At 50.7% G+C, this 24,131-nt stretch overlaps 1 protein-coding gene and 1 long non-coding RNA gene across 5 annotated transcripts in view; one reads left to right on the top strand and one right to left on the bottom strand.

Annotated features, from left to right (window-relative positions):
* LOC147353780 (uncharacterized) overlaps positions 1-16,719 on the top strand; it is a 38,413-nt gene extending 21,694 nt beyond the window's left edge. Inside the window, exon 2 of the long non-coding RNA XR_015145943.1 lies at positions 740-16,719. This is a non-coding gene — a long non-coding RNA (uncharacterized LOC147353780). The remainder of the gene's footprint in view (positions 1-739) is intronic.
* Positions 1-22,142, bottom strand: part of ACTN4 (actinin alpha 4) — a 73,824-nt gene extending 51,682 nt beyond the window's left edge. For all 4 annotated transcript variants that reach the window (XM_086352353.1, XM_086352356.1, XM_086352355.1 and 1 more), the window contains exon 1: positions 21,930-22,142. In XM_086352353.1, the coding sequence (XP_086208479.1) occupies positions 21,930-22,091 (162 nt within the window). In that variant the 5' untranslated portion in view covers positions 22,092-22,142. The remainder of the gene's footprint in view (positions 1-21,929) is intronic.
* Positions 22,143-24,131: the final 1,989 nt, after the last annotated feature.

The raw sequence follows: 24,131 nt of genomic DNA, 5'->3' as shown, positions 1-24,131 counted from the left end.
GACCGCCAGGCAATTCCCAAGGACTATATTTTAAAGTGCTATGTGCTTTATGAGCTGTCGCAGGATCTGTCCCAGCATCAAAAAAGAACACGCTTCCATGGCGTTCCACTTGACTGGGAGCCCCAGGAGGGCAGGGGTGGTTCTGTTTTATTTTTACGCAGCTACATAACGCAGTGCCCCAAACACTGACTTGTTTAGTCGCCTATGGACTGTAGCCTGCCAGGTCCCTCGGTCCATGGGATTTCCCAGGCAAGAATACTGCAGTGGGATGCCATTTCCTTCTCCAGGGGATCTTCCCGACCCAGGGATCAAACAGGTGGATTCTTTACCACCAAGCGGCACCTGGGAAGCCTTGTGACCCCATGGACTGTAGCCAAAACAGTGACTGCCGTCAAGGAAATTTTGGTGCAACCAATGCTTTTTCGTTCATTTAGAAGAAAACCCAAGATCCTCACTGGAGGCATGTTCTGGTGGCTGTCACCTTTCTGTGAGGCTCTTACCTCACACCACCCTCCCTGCTGGGCCCCACTGCCCTGGGCTCACTCTCTCTCCTCCCATGCTTCTCAGGTCCTCCTGCCCAGGACACTCTTCTCCCAGGGTGGCTCCTGCCCAATCCACGGCACGCTCCTAAAGGGCTCTGCTCTTTTCCTTCAAAACAAGGATCACCACTTGGAATACTGTACGTTTGGCATTTTTATTGTTTTGCTGCTGTTTAATGCCTATCTTCCCCATTGGACAGGAGCTCCACGAGGACAGAAAGGACTATCTCGCTCACCTCTCTTCACCCAGTACCTCGTTTATGGCACAAGCTGGAGAGATGCTCAGTAAAGGCTGCAAGGGTGGATGACGCCACCTCCTTCATCAATCGTGCTGGGGTCGATTACTTAAAACTGGCGTTGAGAGCGTCTCCTCCTTATCTGCTTGACCTCCCTTCCCCTCCATAATTCATCTCCTTCTTCCTGCATTCATTCCAAATCCACCAAAAAAGATACACATCAAAGAAACCAAACAGAGCCTCATGTAACAAACACTCCTGGGTGGCCTGTATGGCTGGCAGTGAAGCCCACTGATGAGAACCCCTACCGACTTGCTCTCTATCCTAAAGCACCTTGGGCTGCCGACTGGTGGAAAGCTGGAAACTTTTTCAGCCCAGGCCCTGAGGTATGGCAAGAGCCCACTGGAATAACACGGCAGACCAGCCGAGGTGATAAGGTCTTCTCCACCCAGCCGTGTTCCTGGGTGGGAAGCCCGTATCCTTGAAGAGAGAGAGAATTTCCATCCACCGGACAGGCAGGGAGCAATGCAAAGCATTACAACCATTTTTCCTCCAGCTATTTCGAGGCACACAAATAACATCTAAGGACTCAAGGCCAGCTTGAGAAAACAATCGAGCCAGGAAGTACTCAGACCAGAGAGGAGGTAACGGAGCCCAAAAAAGTTAAAGTTGAGGGCAATGCCTTTATGGGGAGTTTCCTGGCCTTTCCCAGCCAGACAGATGCAAAGCTTTCCCAAATGCAAAGCTTGATAAGGATCTTTTTTTCTGTGGGGCCATTAATCCAATAAACAGGGACTTAATTAGAGCTTAGGGAAAAAACTGCATGAATTTTCCAGGGATAAGTGTCAATTTTTTTTTAAGTTAGATTTATTATTGCACACCTATGTCCCATTTTTCTGAAATCCGTCAACTCTCTCATCAGTGACTAGCGCTGTGTTCTGGCTTTTCTATCTACACAGATCTTAGAATTGATCTCTTTCACAAAACCCGGGCTGCCAAGACCTTCCAGAAGTCAAATTTAGCTGAACAATCCTAAATGAGTATTTCTGTACGACTGCCACTGGGTTGCAAAGTTTGAACTGGCAGTTAATTCTGAAGGTTGGCATTGTCCACCAGGTCATTGTGTGTGAGAATAGCTGCCTTTGTATGAATGTTGTTTGGAGCCTTCTAAAACAAAAACAAATGAAAAACAAAAAACAACTTTCCACTATTTTTGTTCACAGAAATGTGGAGCCAGATCCTAAAAATCCGTATATGGTGAGAGGAATTTTGAGGAGCCGATCCTTTTATCTACAAGTAATGGGGAAAAGAGTCCAGAGAGGGGAAACCAGACAGGGCAAGCCCTCTTTTTTAACCACCATTCATTTCAACCACCTTTTATCAGAGCTGTCACCACCAAGGAGCAAAAGAAAATGGATTTTCTCCTTCCCAGTAAGAGGATTAGCAGCAGCAATCCAGTTGAGAGGAAAGAAGGAACTAAAGGAGAGAGAGGAAAATGAGGCCGTGCAGACATTCGAGGTCAGAGGTCACAAATCCCTAGCTCTGGGGGCCTGTTTCATATGGCCTCCAGGTTTGGGGGCTCGTATTTTAAACTGAATGAATTGCCCTGTAAAACTCTGGATTTCCAAACTTCTGGAAAATGAAGTTCCAGGCCCACAATCAGCGGAAGCTGAGTGGTGGCAGCCCTGGTCCCCACCCAAGCTCCTCCACTGGTTTTTGTCACCTGCCCTTCGATAACCCAGACAGCAGTCTCTCCGCTCCAGAAGAAAACCAGGAGCACTCACATCCCGCCCCCCGCCGCCCCCAGTGGCCCAGAAGACAGGGCCACCCACCCGGAGGGACACCCTACATGACCCAACAGAGCCAGCCCCGTCCTGCCCCTCAAAGAGGACCAGAGCAAAGCTGCCCTGACTCCGCTCCCAGCCTCCTCTGACCACCCCCCTCAAGTCCCAGCATCTTCTATGCACCACAAACAGCCTGAAACTCCGGGTGGGGTAGAGGGTGTGGAAACCCCACATTTCCTGGGAGATCTAGAACACACGCTTTCCAGGCCCCAAATGATGGGGCTGGGAGGCTGAGATGGGTGACACGCAAGAGAAAGGTAAGGTCAGGAAGACATTAGGAACGCCAGACACACTGGCTCCGAGGGGCCCTGGAGGAACAATCCCCTTCAGCTGCCAACACTTTCCAGTTGGTGCTAAGAGTGAACAGCTATTTCCACAAAAGATCAGGAAAGCACTGAAGTTTTCCATATACGTTGGAGATTTTTTGGCTGGGCTGCACTTATTACCTCTCCCTCCTCCTCTCAACTCCTGCTTCAAGACACCTAACGAGCAAGGGAGCCAGCAACCCAAAAGAGGATTTTCACCACAGTGTCCCCAAAGGACAAAATCCCGGGGCTCCGCCCATGCAGCGTCAACCTGCCCTTAGAAAAGCAAGCAGCGCTAACCTCACCAACTTCCTGAGGCCACAGTGGGCTCAGCTTCCTGGCAGTTACCACAAGAACGTGGCTCTAAGCGCACAAGTCAGCTCCGGAATGGAGCTGTAGCTCGAGCCATCCAAAGGCAACCATCTCCCCAGGCACTGGTGTGGTCGGCCACCAGCCCCATCACCAGCTTCTCCCCAGCTGCCTCATACATATCCTCCATCTGGGCAAAAGCAACAGGCCTGCAGCTTCCAGACCTGTCCCCTATCCACCCACTTTGGACCGGACTAGGCCACTGAAGCTTTTCCCACATAGATGTTCTAGAAACACCACTACTAGGGGAATGCCTGCCAACTCTGGTTTCCTTGGCCAGCAGGGGCCTCCTTCTTGCCTAGATCTGTTGGCCGTTTCTAGCAATGTGTCCCACTTCAGGACAGTTCCAGGAAAAGCAGGATCCCAAGGTGACTCCTCAGCCCTGGGAAACTTACAAAACCACACACCAAGAACCAGACATTCAGGACTCAGCTGGTAGTGGGTTTCTAAGGGAGGCAGCCGGAACACCTGAGCTCCAAGACACGTAGGGTTTGTTGGGAAGATGCTTTCTGAACCCAAGGAGGCAATGTCAGCGGGCCTATAGACTGCAAACTCATTCTACCTATGGTCCACCTTCCCCTCCACGATGGACCTGCTATGAGGCTGGGAATTAGGCTGGTTTTCTTCCCTGCTGTATCTCTAAACCTAACCCTGTGAGTGAGTGGGTAAATGTTAGTTGAGTGAGGAGGAAAAAAAAAAAAAAAAAGAACACTAAGCGATTACAGGATGTGAACCACAGGAAACTTACGGCTATCTTATTCAATCCTCAAACTTCCTTCTAAAGCTGTTAGGATGTTTTTGAAGGAGGGGAGGGTGCGGGGTGGGGGTGGGGGCCACTCTGAACTGTGTCCTGATCCTGCATTAGTATTTCAGAGGTTTGAGCCAGAGACTGAACTGGGCAAAGCATGAAACTAGACACAGCATTACAACCCCGTCCGAGTACATCACCCCTGGGTTATTTGAAATTCTAAGGAACAGGCACCTCAAAAGACATAACCCTCCTTAGCCCAGGCCTAGATCTCCTGATGACTGCCTTGTGCCATATAAATAGTAAGCTGGCTGGCATATTTTGCATTAACGTCTTCACGCAGGGCTGGTTCGAGTTTATTTTTGTTGCTTTCATTTGAAGACTCTGTTTATGCCTCTCTGTTAGACTTCCGGCCAGCAGAAAAAAATGACAAGATGCAAAGTTTTGTCCTTTATAGATGCTCCAGACACTTCCTGGAGGTACATGGGAAGGTTAGCGGCTCATAGATGCCCACATGCTGGCATTGGGTGGTTTTCCAAAATGGTTTTTGTGGCAGAAGCAGATATGGTAATCTAGTCCCGTGTCTCCATTTCCACACTCAGCGATGGAGACTCTCCTCCCAAGAAAAGCAGTAGAGCATTTACCTGGTGTCTAACTTCCTGCCTTGTGGGCCACAAATCCCAGAGTGTAACAGCCAGTTACCCAAGAAAGCACAGAACGAGGAATGGCTCAGAAAAGGCTGTTTCTGAAAAAGCAACAGCATTTTAAGGAGCAAACATAGTAACAGAGAATTTTCTTAAATTTGGAAAAATAAGAAAGTTGAACCTAGCTCAGAATATTCCAAAGACCTCCCCCCACCTGTGATTTCTCTCCCACCCAGATTTTCAGTTGACTTGCCTCTTCTAGACAACACACACACAAACACACTTTCTAATCTCACCAGCCCTCCTCCCCCAAGGCCAGGCTTGGCGGTGACAGCTTCGAACAATGACATCACCCAGGTCTGCCTCCTTGGCAGGGTCACCAATATTGTTTGCAGTGAATTTCCTGTAAAGGCTCTTTCGGCAGGAAACTAGTCCTGTGCCTTGAGTCCTCCGCCTGTTCTAAGCCATCCTGTCAATTTGAAACAAAGGCTTTTTTGTGTTTTTTTCCTTTAATAAAAAAAAAATAAAATAAAATAGAACCTCCCTGCACTTTTAATGAGCACCTTAATTACAGCAAAAGAATTAGATGTATTTACGGATGACCTCATGCCTGCTGATAATTAGCCATTTGAAAGGCCTGGCACATCCTTAGGCCTGGTTCCTTCTTCATCCCCTCCCTGAAGCGTTCAGGTTAATTACTAAGCTTGACCTTCCCAAACAAGCAGGTCTGGCTCAGCCAGCCCCCCTCCCTGGGGCTCCCCCGCGGAGAGGGGTTTGTCCCTCCTTCCATGGAGAAAAGGGAGAATGGAAAGGGTTGGTGTGCCCCGGGATAATGATGTAGGAGGGGTGACAGGTTTCGGGGGAGGGGGACCACTCTAAGTGTCGACAAGTTTTCATTAACGCCAGGGCTAATTTAACTCTGGCACAGTGGAGGGGAAGAAAACTGCTCATCTCAGAGGCAGAAAGGGTTAGGATCTGCAGAGTCCCAGTTGCAAAGGAGGGGAGGTGTCTCCAAGCACACGTGTTGTCCCCACCCCACCCCAGGCCTGCGAGTCCCAACTGGAGGTGCAGCTGATGTTACTTTCCTCTCACTTCAGCGTGTGAGCAGGGTGCCAACCACCTGATTTGGAAAGTGCAAACCAGGTGGCCCTCCCGCAGGGTCCCGCCTGCGGGCCGGCAATGGGCAGCTCTTGAAAACAGGCCCCACTCCCACCTCCCACCAGTGGGTTGTCGCTCCCGTTGTAACATTTTCCAAATTTGCTGCGGGCCTGCGCCCTGTTAGGCGAGAGGCTGGGAGGCGGACATTCTCCTCATTCTTTTTCCTTATTAGGTTGTGGATTTGATTGCTTTTGGGGGGGATAGGGGCTAAGTTGAGGAATGGCATCAGGAAGTGACCTCGCGAAGGGGAGGGGGGTGGCAGGAGGCAGGCGGAAAAGAGGATGGAGCTGGCCGTGAGAAGTGCTTGGGGGAAGGAGGCGGGAGCGCTCCTCTAAGCCCTCTAGAACAGGCATCCCCAACCTCTGGGATCTGATGTCTGATGATCTGAGGTGGAGTTGACGTATTAATAATAATAATAAAAATAGAGTGCGCAATAAATGTAACGTGTTTGAATCATCCCGAAACCATCCCCCCTCCCCGGTCTGTGGAAAAACTGTCCTCCAAGAAACCGGTCCTTGGGGTCCAAAAGGTTGGGGACCGCTGCTCTAGAAGGCCCAACATTCTGGACCAGCAGTTGAGCAAGGCTCCTGTCTGACTGCACTTTGGGGCGGTTATTTTGGGGCTTATCAGTGGGAGGCCATTCTTCTTTCCGCTTGATCACCAGTTGAAAGAAGGTGGCCTGACTGGCTGGAGGTTGTTTCTAACTTGAGTTGATAAGGATTTTTTTTTTTTTGCTTTGTGGGGAAGGGGACAGGGAAAGAAGAGGACCTGAGAAAGAGCCCCTAGGCTGACTTAGTAACAAGCTGACTTACAAAAAAAGCCTTGCCAGCCCTGCCTGTGGCTCACGCAGACACAAAATTGTTTAGGGCTGGCAACTCAGAAACACGGAGCGACGTCCCGGGTAACGAGGCCCAGATGGACACAGAGGCTGGGGACAGGGCTTCGTCATGGACAGGGCTTCGTCATGTCACTTGCGTCTCGCATTCCAGTTGCCCCTTGACAGTGGATGCTGCTTTGAAGTCCCTGGCTGGGTTCAGGGTTCAGAGCTCCCCGGGGGAGGGCTTTAGGAAAGGGGATACATTACATTTTGGTTTTCCAATGAGCTGCATGTTTCAGCAGACCCTTCCAACTCCTTTGAAGAGGAGATGCCAGCAGCAAACCCCACCTGGATGTAGGATGGTGAGCTGCCGAAAGAATTCTGAGAAGCTACATGAATTAGGACTGACAAGGTGCCAGGCACTGTGCCAAGCGCTTCAGACACACTCTTTCTCTTATTCAATCTTAGAATCATCCTGTGAGGTAGGATGGTGGCCCTTTTCAAAGGAGGACACAGGCTTAAGCCAGCCCACAGCCACGCAACCAGTAGGTGGAGGAGTCGGGTACTGAGCCCAGTCCTATCCCCCTCTGAAGGCTCTGCTCTGACCCTCTTCCCACCCCACACCTCTCACTGCCTCCTGCTTCTGTCGCCAGAAGCACCCTCGCACAGGAGCAGCAGTGCTCTCGACACCCCCTCCCGGGTTGCAGCTGCTGGAGACAGGAGACAGCCTGGATCCCAGTGACATCTGAGCTGCCTCCTGGCGTCTGGTGGGCGGGCTGGGTGCTATCGGCTCACCCACCCACCAGCTCACCCACTGGCTGAGCGGGCATCTCTTTCCAGAGCCTGGGTTCCTGCAACAAACTTTCTGTTCCTGAATACTCTGCAACATCTCCTCCTCCCCAAAACCTCTCCCCAAGTGTGGGTAGAGCAATGTAGATTCCCTACTACAAATGAGTGAGCCCCTATTCTCTCCTGGAAGGAAGTCCACCTCCCTCCCCTCTTCTGCATTTGAAAAGCAGGGAAAGAGACACCTCTTAAGGACTAAGACAGACTCCTCCTGGAAACCATAAGGAAACAGGAACTGGCCATGCTAACAGCCTGCAGCTCTGACAGCAGAAGCAGTGCTTCAGGGCCCAGGCTACAGACTGGCTCATGACAGGTGACACTTGCCACCCTCACTGACCCCACCAAATCCTTCCATGGCCAACCTCCTGATCCTGAGTGAGATCGGAGAGATGGTTGCCAGGTTCTACTGGAGGATTTCAGCCACGATATGCACGAGCTGCGCTGTCGTGGCTCTCAAGCATCATCTGAAGGAAGGAAAAAGCCCAACCTGAAACCACACACATAGTCTAAGAAAGAGGCCTGGGCCAGCTACCCCAACCTTATCTCACAGTAAGGCCAGCGTGCCACTCGAATATGTCAATTTTGGGAAAGCAAATGAAGGGCACTGCAGTATTTGAGTCACACATTTGGCCCAAGAGCATCTGAACGAGGAGAGTTTGTTGGTTTTTCTTTTTTTTAAACACACTTGAGTGTTTCCTGGGATGGGAACTCTTACTTTGCACAAGCCAGTTGAAGGCATTTATTTAAAGAAAAGAATAGCACCTGGAAGCTGAGCTGGCAGGCAAGAATAAACTCTTGAGGCAGAACACTTGGAGGCTACCCTCATGCCAGCAATAGTGTGTTTACTGTGGTGTGCCAAGCCAGCCAGCCCGCGGGACTCGACCCCATTCATTTCCGTGATCAGCACAGAACCGCTGTTCCCCACTTTGAGTGTCATCTGGACTAGAAGGCAGTGCCGAGCATCACCTACCCAGAGGTAAGGAACAAGGCTTGAAGAAACCCTGGGACAGAAGAGGTCAGGAGAAGGGGATGGTCCTCTGCTCCTCTTTCCTGAAGCCTGTGCTTATTCAGAAGGGACCGTCAGCAAGCTGAAAGCACATGCCTCAAAAGGAGTAGTCAGAGCTGAAGCCCCCTGGGGAGAAGGGTCTGAGCTGCCCCCTAGATCGCTGAAAGCCACAGGACCTGTGAGTAGATAGGGACTCAGAAGCTGGGGTCCTGCAATGCAGAGGTTCAAACGCATGGATGGCTAAGACATACTGAACACGGTGCCTTGACTCGAATGGGAAACTCCCCAAAGAGACGGCTCAGTGAGGGGAGGAACTGGTGGGACTGCTCACAAGAGGCAGCTAAGGAAGGCTGTTCCAACTGCACATGCAGGATGGGATCCCCTAATGCCTGCCCCCAGACACCTGCCCGCCACCACACTCACCTCCTTTATGAAGGCTTCCATGACTGACCCCACCTGCCCTTATTCACCCTTCTCCTCTCCTGGGACACAGCTAGAGTGCTGTGGGCTTGTCTGTGGGCCGCTTGGTGTCCTCCTGAGGTCTCATGTGGCTCCGCTCTCGCCCCAGCTACCCTGCCAGCTCCTTGAGAGCACAGGCCGGGTCTCCGGTTTCTCTCATACCCCCAAAGGCTCGGCACAGAGCTCTGCTCTGCACAGGGGCCCAGTGAAGGCTGTTGAGGGCCCTGGCGGTCATGTTTCTACCTGAGCGCCGGACTCCAGGGCCCTTGAAGCCCCAACTCATGTTACACAAGATGCTGGTTGGCTATCAAAAGCAGACCCGCTTCGGTCAGCGGCCCCTAACACTGCTACCTGAGTGAAGTCATTCAAGAGACCTTCCAAGTCTCTACTGCATGGTGGAAAGAGACAGCCTCCTCCCTCAGAAAGCCCTTTCTATCTGTGGGGACAGCTTGGAGCAGGTTCACCTCAAAATAAACGCATAAGAAGCCACCCACCCATCGTGGAAACTTACAGCCGTCTCCCAATCACGGGGTATGAGTTCAATATAATTGGACCCGTTTTCCACTTGCCGTAGACATTCTTCCCACTCTGAATCAGTTTTATAAGGGGAAAGTTTTATTTTTATATTTAAGGGGATAAGGATAAAAACACACACCTTTATCTCCCCTCCTATACAGCTACTTAAAAGATTTAACAAGTTCACATGGATGTGCTGCCAGGAAAACGGAAACCTCGCCGTCTTCTTTCCAGCAGAAGCAGCAGGGCTGGCTGGGCCGTCACAGGCCACCTTCATGTTCACTTGCTCCTTTAAACTCTGTCAGAAGGGATGGTTTTTGCTGCTGGATCGCAGCTAGGGCAGGACAGAGAGAACTCCAGCCCAAGCTCACCTGATGGATAGCGCATGATCCCTGAACTTAGCTTCCTGCCCGGCTGTTGTGTATGGAGTCAGGAGTGTCCATGGCTAGCCCCGAGCGCTGTCAGCGTTCCTCCCTTGCTGAGTCAAAGCCACACAACTAGTCTGACAAGGTGCGCCTTCCGACAGGGGAGCCACGGGCCAAATGCAAACTACGGGGTTCCTGGACCGGCCTCCAGCGGGGGACAGAAAGCTGGACGCCTGAGAATGAATCAGCCTGCAAGTCCGCCCCTCTGAACTAGAGGCGTCCTAGCTACAGCCCCACCTGACCAGAGGAGCCGACGGTGAGATACTGAGTAAACGAAAGAGGTTTACAGCGAAACGGAGGTGCCTAGAAGAGCCAGGTTAAAAAAATAAAAATAAAAAAATCGGGCTTCCTGGCTTCCCACTTCAAAGAGGGAGACACAACATTTTTACCAAAGATACCTTGTGAATCCAGCAGCCTCTTGATGAGCCAGAAGGGAGCTGGAATTTGATGGTGAGGAAAGAAGTTAAGCTCTCTGAGAAAGACACGACCAAGCCATATGAGAACACAGTGCCATAAAACTCCAGATTCAAAAGTTACCAAGGCTTTAATCAAACACAGGTGTCTACTGGAGCAGTGATCATGGAGATAATTGAAGCCTTTGTTTGGTTTAATGCTCCGTGGTCTGGGGTTCCCACTTTAGAAGTCAGGTCTGGTTTGGCCTGTCTAGGGGGCCTGAGGGGAAACCGTTGGCAGGGCCAGAAGTCTGGAAGCGTGAGGTTGCTGGCCTACCGGGGTCTAAGGAGGACTGCACTGACAGACCCTGGGCCCCATCACCACTTCCAACAAAGCTCCAAGAGAGCTGGCTCTGCCCACCTTCTCTATCGTACATGCCCTGCTCTGACCATCCTGAATTTTCTGTTGCTCAGGGCCGCCATGCTTCCCTTCCCTCTGCTTGGAACAGCCGTCCCCCAGTGCTCTCCTGGCTCCTTTTTTCTCATCTCCTGTGACTGTTGCTGTTCAGTTGCTAAGTCGTGTCCGATTCTTTTGTGACCCCATGGACTATAGCCCGCCAGGCTCCTCTGTCTGTGGGAATCTCCAGGCAAGAACACTGGAGTGGGTTGCGATTTCCTTCTCCAGGGGATCTTCCCAACCCAGGGACTGAACCCACGTCTTCTGCATCTCTTGCACTGGCTGGTAGATTCTTTACCACTGAGCCACCTTTCTCATCCCTTCAGTTCAGTTGCTCAGTCGTGTCCGACTCTTTGCGACCCCATCTCATCCCTTAGGGAACAGCTAAACTGTCAAGTCTTCAGAGATCTTCCTCTCAATCCGAAGTACCAGCATTGCCCTCCTCCCCTGACCGACCTCTCCCCAGGCTATTCCCAATCACCAGACTGTAGTGTAGTGTAGACATGGCTTGAAAACCAGACCCCTTGGGTTCAAATCCTAGCTCTGTCACTTGGGCAAGTGGCTTCAACTTCAAAGGATTCATTTCCACACTTGTCCTGTAGAGGTGACAATACCTATCTCACAGGATTACATGAGTCAATCCACATAAAGCTCTTAGAATAATGCCAAGCCGAGTCCTAGCTAGCTGCTATTATTATTATTAAGTTCATAGGGCATAATCCCATCTGAAATTACCTTGTTTTATTTATGTGCTTGCTGTCTCCCCACTAGCCTGTGAGAGGATCAGGAACATAAAGAAATGAGTTGGGAGATGGTTCTCGTTTGGTCATCTGATTTCCTTGGTGGCCAGGGGCCAATCCCAAAGTGGGGAACCAAGCTCCCCGAAGACCCTCAACTGCCCACACTCTGACGTAACTGAACCCACGAGGCCTGAACTGCGACTCACAAGTCTCATGTTTAAACAATGCTTGGAATGTTCGATAGGAACATAGACTTATTTTTAGGCAAGAAAGTTGTCTCCTAGGCTGACCCGGTGGCCCTGGAGCAGGCCGTATTTGGCAAGGCCGCCTCTGTGGCTGTTTATAAAGAGGCCCAGAACTTTCTCAAGTCTAAGGTAGCTGCGAAGAGAACTCAATGCGATGTGAGTCGCGAGTCTTGTATTTTTATGGTCAAAGCTGGTTCCCTTTGAATCTCTGGGGTGTTTCCATACGGCGGGTAGGAGCCCAGTGCCACTTCCTGACCTTCCACGGCTCTGGGCCATGATCCATCAATCAACCATTCTTGAAATGGTTCATTACTCCAGCGGACTGAATTCTCTTCCATGGGTTGTCCCTGAGTCACTGAGTCAGTGAAAGTTACAAAAGGAAAGGGAAAACTTGCTTCCCAAAATGGTTAAGAAGGTTCCCCCGGGCCCAACTGGTCTAGGTATTTCCTCTCACTCCACCAGTACACTCGGTGCTGGGTGACTACAGGCCTAACATCTTGGAAAAACACATCTTGATACAGACCTTTCTAGACCTTTCTGTTTTACAGAAAGTCATATCCTACCAGACTTGGCCGCGTAGCTCCAGTGATCCCTCCTCCTCCTCCCGCCCCCAACCCCACACAGGAAAAACTGCCTGACGATGCTGGTGATGTTTACCGGCTGGATACCTTCCAGGGCTGGTTAGCAGACAGCCTGTAAGAAGGGTTGATTCATCAGACTGCCCTTGAACTAGCCTGGCAAGCTGGCTGTTTCCAGACATTTTGAATTTTGAAATGCAGTTTATACTTCATAGGCCAGAACTGGAAGATCATACCAGCCTGTAAAATTTCTTTAAAAATCTGACTCTTCCCCACATAATCCATGCCAGCAACAGCCCAAAAGGCATTTAATATTTCCATCAGACACAAAGGTTTAATGTAAAGATACCCATTTCCTTAAAGAAAAGAGAGCGGGGGAAAGAGGTGGGAGTAATGGGGGAGAAAAAGGTTTATTTACTGGCAGAGTTGGAGGAGGAAGGATGTGGCTTGTTTAAAAAAAAAAAATGTTATCATGGGATGAACTGTGCTTGGGATTTGCTGGAAACTTTAGAGTTCTTTTTAAATTTGTCAGTGTTTGCGAAAGCAGGCAAAAGATGCAGGCACATTTTGCCCTGATGTTAAGAAGTCACATAGCTGAGATTCCAACTCTAAATGCCTAGAGAAAAAGCACTCGCCTCAGCCACAAAGCCAACAGCGGCTTTCACGTGTACTCTCCTCTCTTACAAATACACACACTCCTCATCGATAAAACAGACTGGGCTGACCCGTGCCCCAGAGAACAGAGGTCCCCCGACCCAGCACGGCCACCACGTATGTGGACACTTTCCTGGAGGCAGGCTGGCAGCACCACATTTCTACCCAAGAGCCCACATTCCTCCACCGGTGCTGGCTCCAGTACACAGGCACATCTCTCAAGTACTAAGCAGTTGGGTTTCCATGATTATATCAACTAAAGACCTTTCACACACACCTTGACCGAGACTGATCAAAGCGCACCGACGTGTTGATGGTTGCACACGGGCATACCGAGGGTGCACACCGAGGCCGGTGACACTGACTGAAGCGCCAGCTTCCAGCACTGCCCGCAGTGCTTGGTAAAGGGAGGCCTGTTTTTTCAATAACACCAGCTGGAGACCCACAGAGTCTTGGTGTGACACCCCCTCAGGCAACCTCCCAGGGTGGCTCTGGTAGCTCACTTTCAGGCTTCCTCCTGTGGTGTTTTCCCTAACTTCGAACTAGCCTTCTCTGCCACCAAAATGAAATGTGTATGTAAAAAGAAAAAAAAGAAAGAAAAAAGGGGGGAAAAAAAAGAAGAAATGCATTTATTTGACTTCCTGCCACACCCCCATCCTGGATGGCTGTTAATTAAGACATTCTTGGAGCTGGAATCAGAGACTTTACTGGTCAGGAGGTAAGATATGGAAACTCTTCATCTTGGGCTCTTTGGAAGTTAAAAGACCAAATGCGTTCCCATCACACACGGGGGACGAGAAGGAATGCGTACGGCCTGCCTTCTGCGCTGCCTCCCATCCACCTAGACTGCGGCTTCCACCCACTCTCACCAGCCCTCAGGGAGGGGGGAAAAGATGAAAAGAAAAACCCACTAGAAAGCCAGTAACAGACATCACTCAGCCCTACACCTTTTGCTGGGGGGGGGACTTTAAAAAGCATAAAACAAACCACAATGTCTTCTTTATTCCTGCCCAAAGCTGAAGACACAAATTCTATTGTATTGCTGGTGTTCCAGCATCCCATTCAGTTGTTTCAACACCATCGACGATATTTCCCGAGATGACTTCACTTGTGTTCTGTGGAGCAGAATCTGCCACTTACAGCTACTTCTGCCCATGTCCAGAGTTCCACTCGGAGACAGAGAATCTGTTCTGTTCTCTTAGTTGGAAGCAGAACATTGAAATCAGCCTTTCTTAATGCGGCAGGAGGGCACTGCTTTTCCTTTCCGAATTGAGGATGCAAATACCCAGATGGGGCAGCAGGGTGGTTCACACGTAGAAAAGCAGCCAAACTTCAAGTGTGTTTGTGTAAGGAAGCTGGAGCCTTAAAAAGAGAAAGCAGGGCTTCCCTGGTGGCTCCGTGGTAAAGAATCTGCCTGCCAATGCAGGAGACACGGGTTCAATCCCTGGTCCAGGAAGATCCAACGTGACACGGAGTAAGTACGCCTATGGGTGCACCCCAACTATTGAGCTTGCGCTCTAGAGCCCGGGAGCGGCAACTACTGAAGCCCATGCTCCCCAACAAGAGAAGCCACTGCGATGAGAAGCCTGCGTGCAGCAACTAGAGAGCGGCCCTTGCTTCCGCAACTAGAGCAAAGTCCACGCGGCAACAAGGGCCCGGTGCAGCCAAAAATAGATGAATAAATAAAATTTAAAAAAGAAAAAGCAATATGAGGAACAAGGGATAAACCCACAATTATTTTATTTAGAATGTGGCCCCGCTTTAAAAAAAAAAAAAAAAACAAGAAACCATAATATTTGAATGCAGAGAAAAACCCACTGCCACTCAGTCCTGAGACGTGTTCATGGGTAGTGCGGTGGGAGGCCGGGCAGGCAGGACGGGCGGCATGTTCCTGGCTGAGTCACTCTGCCCTGCCACTCTCGGAATGTTGCCAGGGTCAAGTGAGATAACGTTTTTTCCACGCATGGCAAGCACACCATGGGAGATTTTAAGAGTTATCCACGCTCTCCACTGAAACTTGAATGACTTAGAGAAGGTTTCTCCCTTTGATTCTCTTGTCTACCTTCTGAACACATCAAAGAGAAAGTCTCTGCTCGGTTCTCTGGGTCTCTAACACCTCCCGGACACTTGCCAATCTCCTTCTGACAAAGGAGCAGGCCTCAGGCCTAGACCCTGTAGCTGGCTAGAACTTCACATCATTGTTTTCTTTCCAGCCTGTTTATTTGTGCAGTTTCCTTCTATTTATGGCCAGGGAAGCTGGGGTTTCCATTGGCAATACTCATATAAATTTCCCCAAAATTGACTTAGAAGAATATTATTAAGCATATAAAAGCAAACGCGGGCCATGGAAAAAATCACAAATGACTGAAGTTTAGGAAGTACGGAGCCAAGCACGATGCAGGGATGAGGAGGGCCGCTCTGGCTGGAGAACCACTGTGCCTTCTTGGAAACACAGGATGGTCCTCACTCCTGGGGAAGCTGGGGCTCATCCCATCCCAGGAAGGCAGGAGCCAGTACAGAAACAGGTGGCAAACAGCAAATCCCAAGTTAAAGCTCAATTCACTTGCTTTTAGAGGCTACTTCAGTAAATTACATCTAAGGGAAAAAAGGCCTCTGGCCTCTTCTGGAGTAACTGCTGCTCAGACTAAAGAGATGGCAACCAAGTTACACCAACCGGCTTTCAAAGACTTTCCGCGGACATTCCAAGTTACTGCATCTGTTGTTTACGAGGGAAAGGGGAGGGGGAAGGACATGAAGGAACAACACAACCGAAAAAGGCACAACACCAAGACAAATGTCCCTGGGGTTTTTATAAGCCCAGAGAGACTGCTACTTGGACAAAACTTCTGATACGAGGACATGTTTGCCGGTTAAATGTATGCAGAGTTTTCCCTTTTCTGGTGGAGGCGGATCCTTCTCCTCCCAACCGGTCGGTTAATTTTTCCTCCCAATAAGATCACTCTTTAAACAGAGGCTGGACTTCTTAAATGATTTCTGTTTTCGCTTGACTCACTGAACCTTATACTCCCTGATACCTGGGTCACTAACTAAAATGTAACTCATAAACCTTCCTGAAGAAAAGCAAGTGCTACTTGTGCCGCTCGCAGACGCTTTATAACAAATTCTGGTCTAGACGGGCAACACTGTAAAACTAAGTTTCCTTATAATTGCGCTTGAGGCTTTGATGTTTGGAAGTTGAACTTCATCCTGAAGGAGACTGATCTGGAGTTCTCAAACTACCGGGGACATAAAGGTCTTTCAAACCTCCCTGGATGACAGGATCTGTATCAAATCAAGTGGAAGCTTCCGCCCACCTTTTAGTAGGTCAGTGTTTCAGTTACCGCTGCCATTGAATTACCAACTTGCTCTCACTCACCTCCTATTTCCATGAAAAAAGAAGGGGGTGGGGGGCAGGGAGGAAGACTTAAAGTAACATGAGTGCTTTTGTTATTCTGTAAAATAAATACATAAAATAAAAGCCACAGAAGGGAAGTGACCAGACAGATGAAAACAGGGACATCACTAAGAGAAGGAAATAAGGATAAAGCTGGGAAAACCATTGATCTAGAACATTCCGAATGCCAGAGAAGAGATAAACATGCTGATTAATTCAGCCATTCAGAAAATTTGAATAAGCAAGTGACACTACAGCAAACAGCTGTTCCTTAATTATCTTTGCCCTTTCCCTCTCCTTCTCCCCCACAAAATAAAAGGGAATCCTTTAAAAAAAAAAAAAAAAAAGAACAACCCTAAGTCTGGTCAAAGGCTTGTACAATTCCCGGCACATTATAAATCAATATGTCGAAAGCCAGAAGTGTTCATCTCAACCGTCTCAGAAATTCCCTGAGTCTTCCCAAATCGGTGCCTTTCTGGCTTCATTCTCTCTGCTGTCATCTGCTAGACCCGCGCTGCCAGCTAACTGTACTACTCACTCACTTAACTCTGTAAAAGGGGGCTGTCTGGCCAAACTCAGCCGTGACTGGAGTGTATGTTTAAACAGTAGAACTCCCCACCCCAGAGACTTGAGCCTGGAATCCAGCCTTGTCCCTGATCCTCTGACATCCGATTCATAGGACATTTTGTGGGGCTGTCGTTGTTGAGGCTGTCGTGTGCGCTCAGTTGTGTCTGACTCTGTGACCCCATGGACTACAGCAAGCCAGACTCCCCTGTCCATGGAATTTTCTAGGCAAGAGAACTGGAGTGGGTTGCCATTTCCTACTCCAGAGGGTCTTCCGGACCCAGCGATCAAACCCACGTCCCTGGCATCTCCTGCACTGGCAGGCGGATTCTTTACCAACGATGCCACCGAGGAAGCCCTTTGGGGGTGCAAATCTACATTTTCACTGACCTCCTGGACTGCATCTCAGGAGTTAGACAGCACCAGCTGCACCTGGATGTTAAAACCCCATCCTCATTTCCAGGGTTGTTTTCCTCCAATACTTCTCACCAAACTTTTCCCATGAGGCAGCCTGCTCGAGGCCAGGCCGTCAGCTGCCATTAAATGGAACTATTTAGCACCAGTTCCAACTGCACAGTGAGTCAGCTCCCCACTGCCAAAGGAGCCTCCTGGCTGGACTCAGGGAGGGTGCTTCAAAAGGCAGAGGGCAATCCTGCCCATGCCCTAGAGCGCAGAGAATGAAATGAATTAGACGAGGCAGTAGGCGCCACTCCACGGCACCAACTGGATTGCAGCCCTTGGCTGAATGGCTGTGAGTGGCTACAAGGGGCGCTGCGCTGCGGCCAACCTCCCTCACCTCACCTCTGAGGCAGGCATCAGGAAAGCCCTGTTTCTCGCTCTTTTCTTTAATTTTCACTGGAGTACGGCTGCTTTACAACGTTGTGTTAGCTTCTACTGTACAGAAAAATGAATCATTTTGTAAAGCGACTCCCTTTTGGACTTCCTTCCCATTCAGGTCACCACAGTGCATGAAGCAGAGTTCCCTGTGCTGTGCAGTAAGTTCCTATTAGTCATCTATTTTCTACATCGCACCAAGAGTGTATGTGTCAAGCCCAATCCCCCAACTCCTCCCACCCCTTCCCCCCTTGGTATCCACACATTAGTTCCCTTCGTCTGTGTCTCTATTTCCGAGAAAAGCCCTGTTCTTAAAACCTGGGGCAGGGGGGAGTGACCGAGGACAGAAGCTAGCAGCTGAGTGCCTTTCCCTACCCCTCTCCCAGGAAGGCAAACAATACCTGCCCCGCTTCTCACATAGGTGTGTGTGTGTGTGTGTTAATCGTTCAGTTGTGTCCGACTCTTTTCGACCCCATGGACTGTAGCCTGCCAAGTTCCTCTGTCCATGGAATTTTCCAGGCAAGAATACTGGAGGGGGTTGCCATTTCCTTCTCCACCTCACATAGGTACAGTCTTTAATTCTAGATGACAACTGAGTCTGGGTTTTTTTTTTTTTTTTTTGGTTTTGGTTTTCAGTAAGTAACTTATTCCATTTTTAAAAACTGCTAAGGATCTGCTAGTCTCAGCCAGTTCCTAAGAGGCAAGCAATTAAGAGTAATGGAACAAAATAACAGATGGCTACTTTGAGGTCTCTCTCATCAGCCTAAAAGGAAAAAAAAGAAAGAAAAACAACCCTACTTGGAGAAAAACAAGACACCATCAGAACGTTCAAATAATTAACTCAAATCCAATAGAGCCCAAGCCAAAGGTCAGGGTCTAAACACTGGGGCCCTGTGAGCAGTCAGGGATGTTTCCACGACCACGCCAGCTTAGCAAAGGAGGCAGTTCCTCTCGCTGCGATGAGAGCTTCGGGAGTGGCTACCAAGTGCCCTCACCTGTCCAGCAGAGCAAGGGTGGCAAGGCTACTCAAGCCTCTTTCAGAAACTGGGAGAGGGAGCTCTGGCCCAGAGCTATAATTGCTCAAGAATTTGCTCAAAGACCAGAACAGTCCTTCCCCCCACACCCCTGGAGAAAACATGTAGAGCCTTCCCAGATCAGAACTGTTGCATAACCTACTTATCAGGTAATGCCTTGGTTACAAGGGTCCCCAGAAGGGCTTCAGGTAGATGTGAGAACCACTGGGAACCACAGGCACCCTCTGCCTTGGGCCAAACCTTGCTTAATTCCTAGAAGAATTCAATTGCCACGCGCTTTAAGGGGCCTACAGCTGTCCTGGACACAGCCTTTTAGAGCGGGAGAGTACGCACAGCACACTCACAAGACTGCCACCCTCTCTGTGGTCCGTGGCTCAGCCCTAGAGGGGCAAGAAGGGCAATCCGTCACTTGCCAAAGTGGCAATGCCGGGCAGGAAAACCCAGTCTGGGGGGGGATGGGGGTGGGGGTCCTCTTAGAAGGAAGAAAACAGCACAGACTCGTCTATACCTTTCCATTACTCCTTCTCCCGTTTCAGAGAAGATGCCCGCCCCAAAATAGGTAGGCGCACAGCAGTGAAATATTCCCCCCAAAGTACAGTTGCGTGTAAATATTTGCTACACTTGTATAAAGTCGGACACGCTAGGATCTGGCCCGTCTTGAGAATCTAAAACAGCTGCTCTGAGAGGGGCTGTGAGCCACCCTTTCCTTCCACCGTGCCTGGTCCCTGAGGACGGGATGCGGGGGATGACACAACCGCAGCCAGGCCTGGGGATGCCAGTGAGTCCTGGTTCCTGCTCCAGCCTGAAGGGTGCCCTGGCCTCACCCAGCAGGCAAGGGAGACTATAACCACGGAGGAGCACACACCCTGACTCCCAGAAGGGAGTGGAAGCAAGCAGAGGGAGTCACTGTGGGAGGGGTAGGAGTCAGCAAGGGACAGGGAAGGAAGGTCCCTACTCCCCACCACCTGAGTCAAGAGACTCCACAGCTCATTCTCCCCCAGCACCGGGAGCTGGAGAAGGAGCCCAGGTTTTCTCAAAGAAACGACCCCATGGACCCTGCCTTGTTCCCTTCCCAACTTCCCAGGTCTCTGAGTAACTCTTAACCTTTTTCAACCCAGCATTGCCTCCGGCAGTAAATTATTGTTGAGACTGGAGGCTAGGTCTCTCCCCTCAAAAAGAATTTTTATGTCAGATTATCTCAACCTGCCCACCGGGAGGTAGGTGGGGCAACAGATAAGGACATCACCACAGAGCTGCCACCCCCCCACACCGCCCCCCCCACCCAACTACCGATGAGGAAATTCAAGCAGAGGTTGCTAATTTACCCCACGGTTAAGCCAGGCCCCACCCCAGGCTGCCTGGCACAGCTGTTCCTTTCACCCTTTCCCCGCCAGCCTGGGCTGCCTGCACGGAACCCCCAAAGCAAAAGCTCACACCCTCAAGAGGCTTCCAGCCACACTCAAACCCCTTGCTACTCTCCCAACACCATACACATCCAGCCTTGTAGAATCACAGAAGGGACTCCCTCGACCCCTCCTCATTCCACAGATGACAAAACCACACAGATCAAGGGTCTTGCCCAAGGCCACATAACCGGTAATGAATCCAGAGAGAAAATTCAGGTGTGACGAACCTACCACATGCCTCTAATAGTAAGTACCTCCCACCCTCTTCACACACTTTGAAACAGCCCCCTCCCAAGACACACACCCACCTCAACACCTTCCTTTCTTTAGCTCTTCCTGCGCACGCTAAACCCTCTCTTCTAGCAGCTTGGAGCTCCCTGCTCTCTACCACCTTGGATTATGTGCACACACATACACCTATACACATACAGAGATACACACAGACACACACCCGACCCTCTCTGCACCTCCCACTCCTTTTGATCTCCCTTTCCCCACTGTGAGTCCCCCCAAATTGCCTCCACACCCCAACATGCCAACCTGAAAACAGACCCTGCTTTAGAACGAGCTCCTCATCACCACCCCCAAAAGACAATTCTGGACACTCTCAGCCCCTCCTCCCCAAACAACTTGTTCTCCCTTCACAACACATAAACACACTCTCCAGTCCTGGGACGGCACCTCCAGAAGCCCTCACGCCCAAATTCCTCTCTCGGTCTATCCATCACACACTCCCTTTCTAATGAGACTTTCATTACTCTGCACACCTCCCTCCCACCATCCGCCATTCCGACCTTTCTCTCCCGCCTTTCTCACCTCATTCAGGCTACCTTTGCCTCCGGCAACACCAACCCTTTGCTGAGCTTTGTCTACGTTCCATCAATTCTTCAGAACCCCTTCTCAGAATACTCCAAATTCTCTCTATCCCCCTTCGGCCTCTCATCAAGGAGGCCTTGGCCTCACCAATACCTCTTCTATCTCCCAATCTTCTGCTCTTCCCTGTAGGATAGGGCACCCCTGATAATATTCCGCCCCTTCAAAACCTCTGATTCACAGCTCCCTGACTTTTCCCACCAGTGCCAGAATCCAGACCTCCTTAGCAGCCTCCCCATCCTCACCCACCAAGCCCTGGGTCCCTTCACACCCACTTCCAGAATCTTCATCCCCTTTAGAATGAAAGGGGCTTCATCCCTGGGGGTCCCATAATTCCAACCCTCTTCAGAGGATTCTGTAATCCAAATAACGCCCTCCATACTCCAGCTCCTCCTCGGACTCCCCTGATGCCGAATTCTATCCTGACCCACACATTCCAGACTCCCCCTTTTCCCTCTGACCATCTCCAGTCCATCCTGACCCTTTCATCCCGCCTCAGACCCAATTCCGTTCTTGAGTCTCCTCCAATCATCTCGCCGATTTCCCCTCATTCCCAGGCCAGACGCTCCAATTCCTGCCTCGGGCTCCCTGATTCCTAGTCTTAGATTTCCATATCCCCTACTAAGCCGCCAATTATTTTTTCAGACTCCCAATTCCCCGCTCAAGTTCTGCAACTCCTTTCCAGGACTCCAAACCCCTTCCCAGACCCGCCGATTCCTTCTCAGGACGCCCAGTTCTCACCACAGACCCTCCGATCCCGTCTCAGGGTCTCCGAGCCCGTTCCCGGCCTCCAGTCTCTCTCGGAAGCCCCCCTCCTCCAGCCCGTCCGGCCCAAGGGCCGCGCACCTTGCGCTGCTGCTTCTCCCAGGCCGGGTCCAACAGCAGGTCCCGGTCCCAGTCGTCCTCCTGGGCCATGTAGTCTCCCATGGTACCCCCGCCGCCAGCGCCATTGCTCCCGCTGCTGGGGCCGTACTGGTACGACTGGTTCGCCGCGTGGTAGTCCACCATTCCGCCGCCTCTCCCGAGCCCGTCCGCTCCAGCCTCTGCTCCCGCCCCTCTGCCCGAGCCACTGCCGCCGCCGCCGCCGCCGCCGCCGCTTCAGCTGCTCCAAGCCCGCCCTCCGCCGGCGCCTGCGCACTGCCCGCCGCGCCTGCGCACCGCGCCGCCGCCGCCGCCGCCCTCCCGCGCGCGCGCCTCCTAACGCAAAAGACCCTGAGACTCCGCCTCGGGGCTTTCGGAGCCTGCGCAGAGCGCGCTTCTCCGCCGCCCTTCAGCTCGTGGACGAGCCGCGCCCCCTGTTCCCGCGTGAGCGCGCCCGGCCTCTGCGTGTGGGCGGGGCCAGATCGCGGATGATTCGTAAGGCGGGTCTCGCCGTCCTACTACGAAAACCCGCTCAGGCGTGGCATGTATCCCATTCAGCAAGAAAAATTCAACAAATATTTATTAAGCGCCTGCTGTGTGCGTTGCCACTTAAACGAAATAGATAAAACTCCCTGCCCTCGCGGAAGCTTCGAGTGAAGGGAGACAACAAACAAAAAATTTTCAGTACATAATATATATGTTAGTATATTCCAAGGGGATTAGTGTTATGGAGAAAAATCAAGCTGAAATGTAAATGGAGTAGTCAGGATAGGCTTTGCTGAGAAGGAGGACATTTGAACAAACACCGGCGGGATTCACGAAATGGACCTGGGAGTTAGACTGGAATAGATACTGGCTGACTCGAAAGTTATCAATAGAAGGTTTTGTGGACTTATCTATCTTCATTCATTCAATAGACACTTATTGAGCAGCTACTGTGTGCCAGGCACTGTTCTCAGGTGCTGACGATACGGTTCTGAGCATAAGGGTGATCAGTTCTCAAGTGGCTAATGCGGGGGGTGGGGCGCAGCAATAAATAAATAAATACAGATAAATGATATTGTCACATTAAGAGGTGTCTCGAGTGTAAATATCCAAAGCTGAGCCCCTGATCTTCCTCTCAGACCTGGTCACCCCATGATCATCCCTGTCCCAGAGAATGGCGCCTCCATCCTCCCAGCTTGCAGGCAACAGAACTTGCAGTCACCCCGTGTCCTCTTTCTCCTCGCACCCTACATTCAGTTCTTCAGGAAATCCTGTCAGTTCCATCTTCAAAGTATGTATGGAATCCACTCCTCTCTCCCATGGCCACACCCTGATCCTGCCCACCCTCTCCTGTCTTCACTCGGACCTCTGCCGCAGCCTCACCATCTCTCTGCTCCTCCACTCACCACCAACTCTCTTTCTCACAAGAAACCAGAAGGAGCCTGCGAACACCTGAATCAGGTCAAATCCCTCCCTCGCTTGCTCAGAACCTTCCCTTGGTGCCACACGTCAAAGTCAAGGAAAGGAGGAAAGGCTGCTGGGGCCTTCCTTGCCCTGACCCAGCCCAGCCCAGTTTTTTGTTTTTTGTTTTTTTTCTGGCCCAGCTTTTGAAACCCCTGAGACTCCTGGGGTTTCAAACAAACCCACAAGGTCTTTCTTCCACATCCTGATCATGCTGGTCCTCATGTCTCTCCCAGCTCCCCTCCTACTCTCCCCTCCTTTCTGAACTTTCACCACGGTTGGGTCCAACTCTTTGCAATGCTATGGACTGTAGCACACCAGGATTCCCTGTTCTTCACTATCTCTCAGAGTTTGTTCAAACTCATGTCCATTGAGTCGGTGATACCATCCAACCATCTCATCCTGTCGCCCCCTTCTCCTTCTGCCCTCAGTCTTTCCCAGCATCTGGGTCTTTTCCAGTGAGTCAACTCTCCTCATCAGGTGGCCAAAGTATTGGAGCTTCAACTTCAGCATCAGTCCTTCCAATGAATATTCGGGATCGATTTCCTTGAGGATTGACTGATTTGATCTCCTTGCTGTCGAAGGAACTCTCAATGAGAGTCTTCTCCAGCACCACAGTTCAAAAGCATCAATTCTTCAGCGCTCAGCCTTCTTTATGGTCCAACTCTCATATCCACACATGACTACTGGAAAAACCACAGCTTTGACTACATAGACCTTTGTTGGCAAAGTGATGTCTCT

Source organism: Bos grunniens, chromosome 18 (genome assembly GCF_055505025.1).
Source record: "Bos grunniens cultivar Pamir isolate PY7600 chromosome 18, Bosgru_T2T1.0, whole genome shotgun sequence".
Taxonomy (NCBI): domain Eukaryota; kingdom Metazoa; phylum Chordata; class Mammalia; order Artiodactyla; family Bovidae; genus Bos; species Bos grunniens.
Note: the sequence above shows the minus strand (reverse complement) of the source record. Positions and strands in the feature narration are given on the sequence as shown.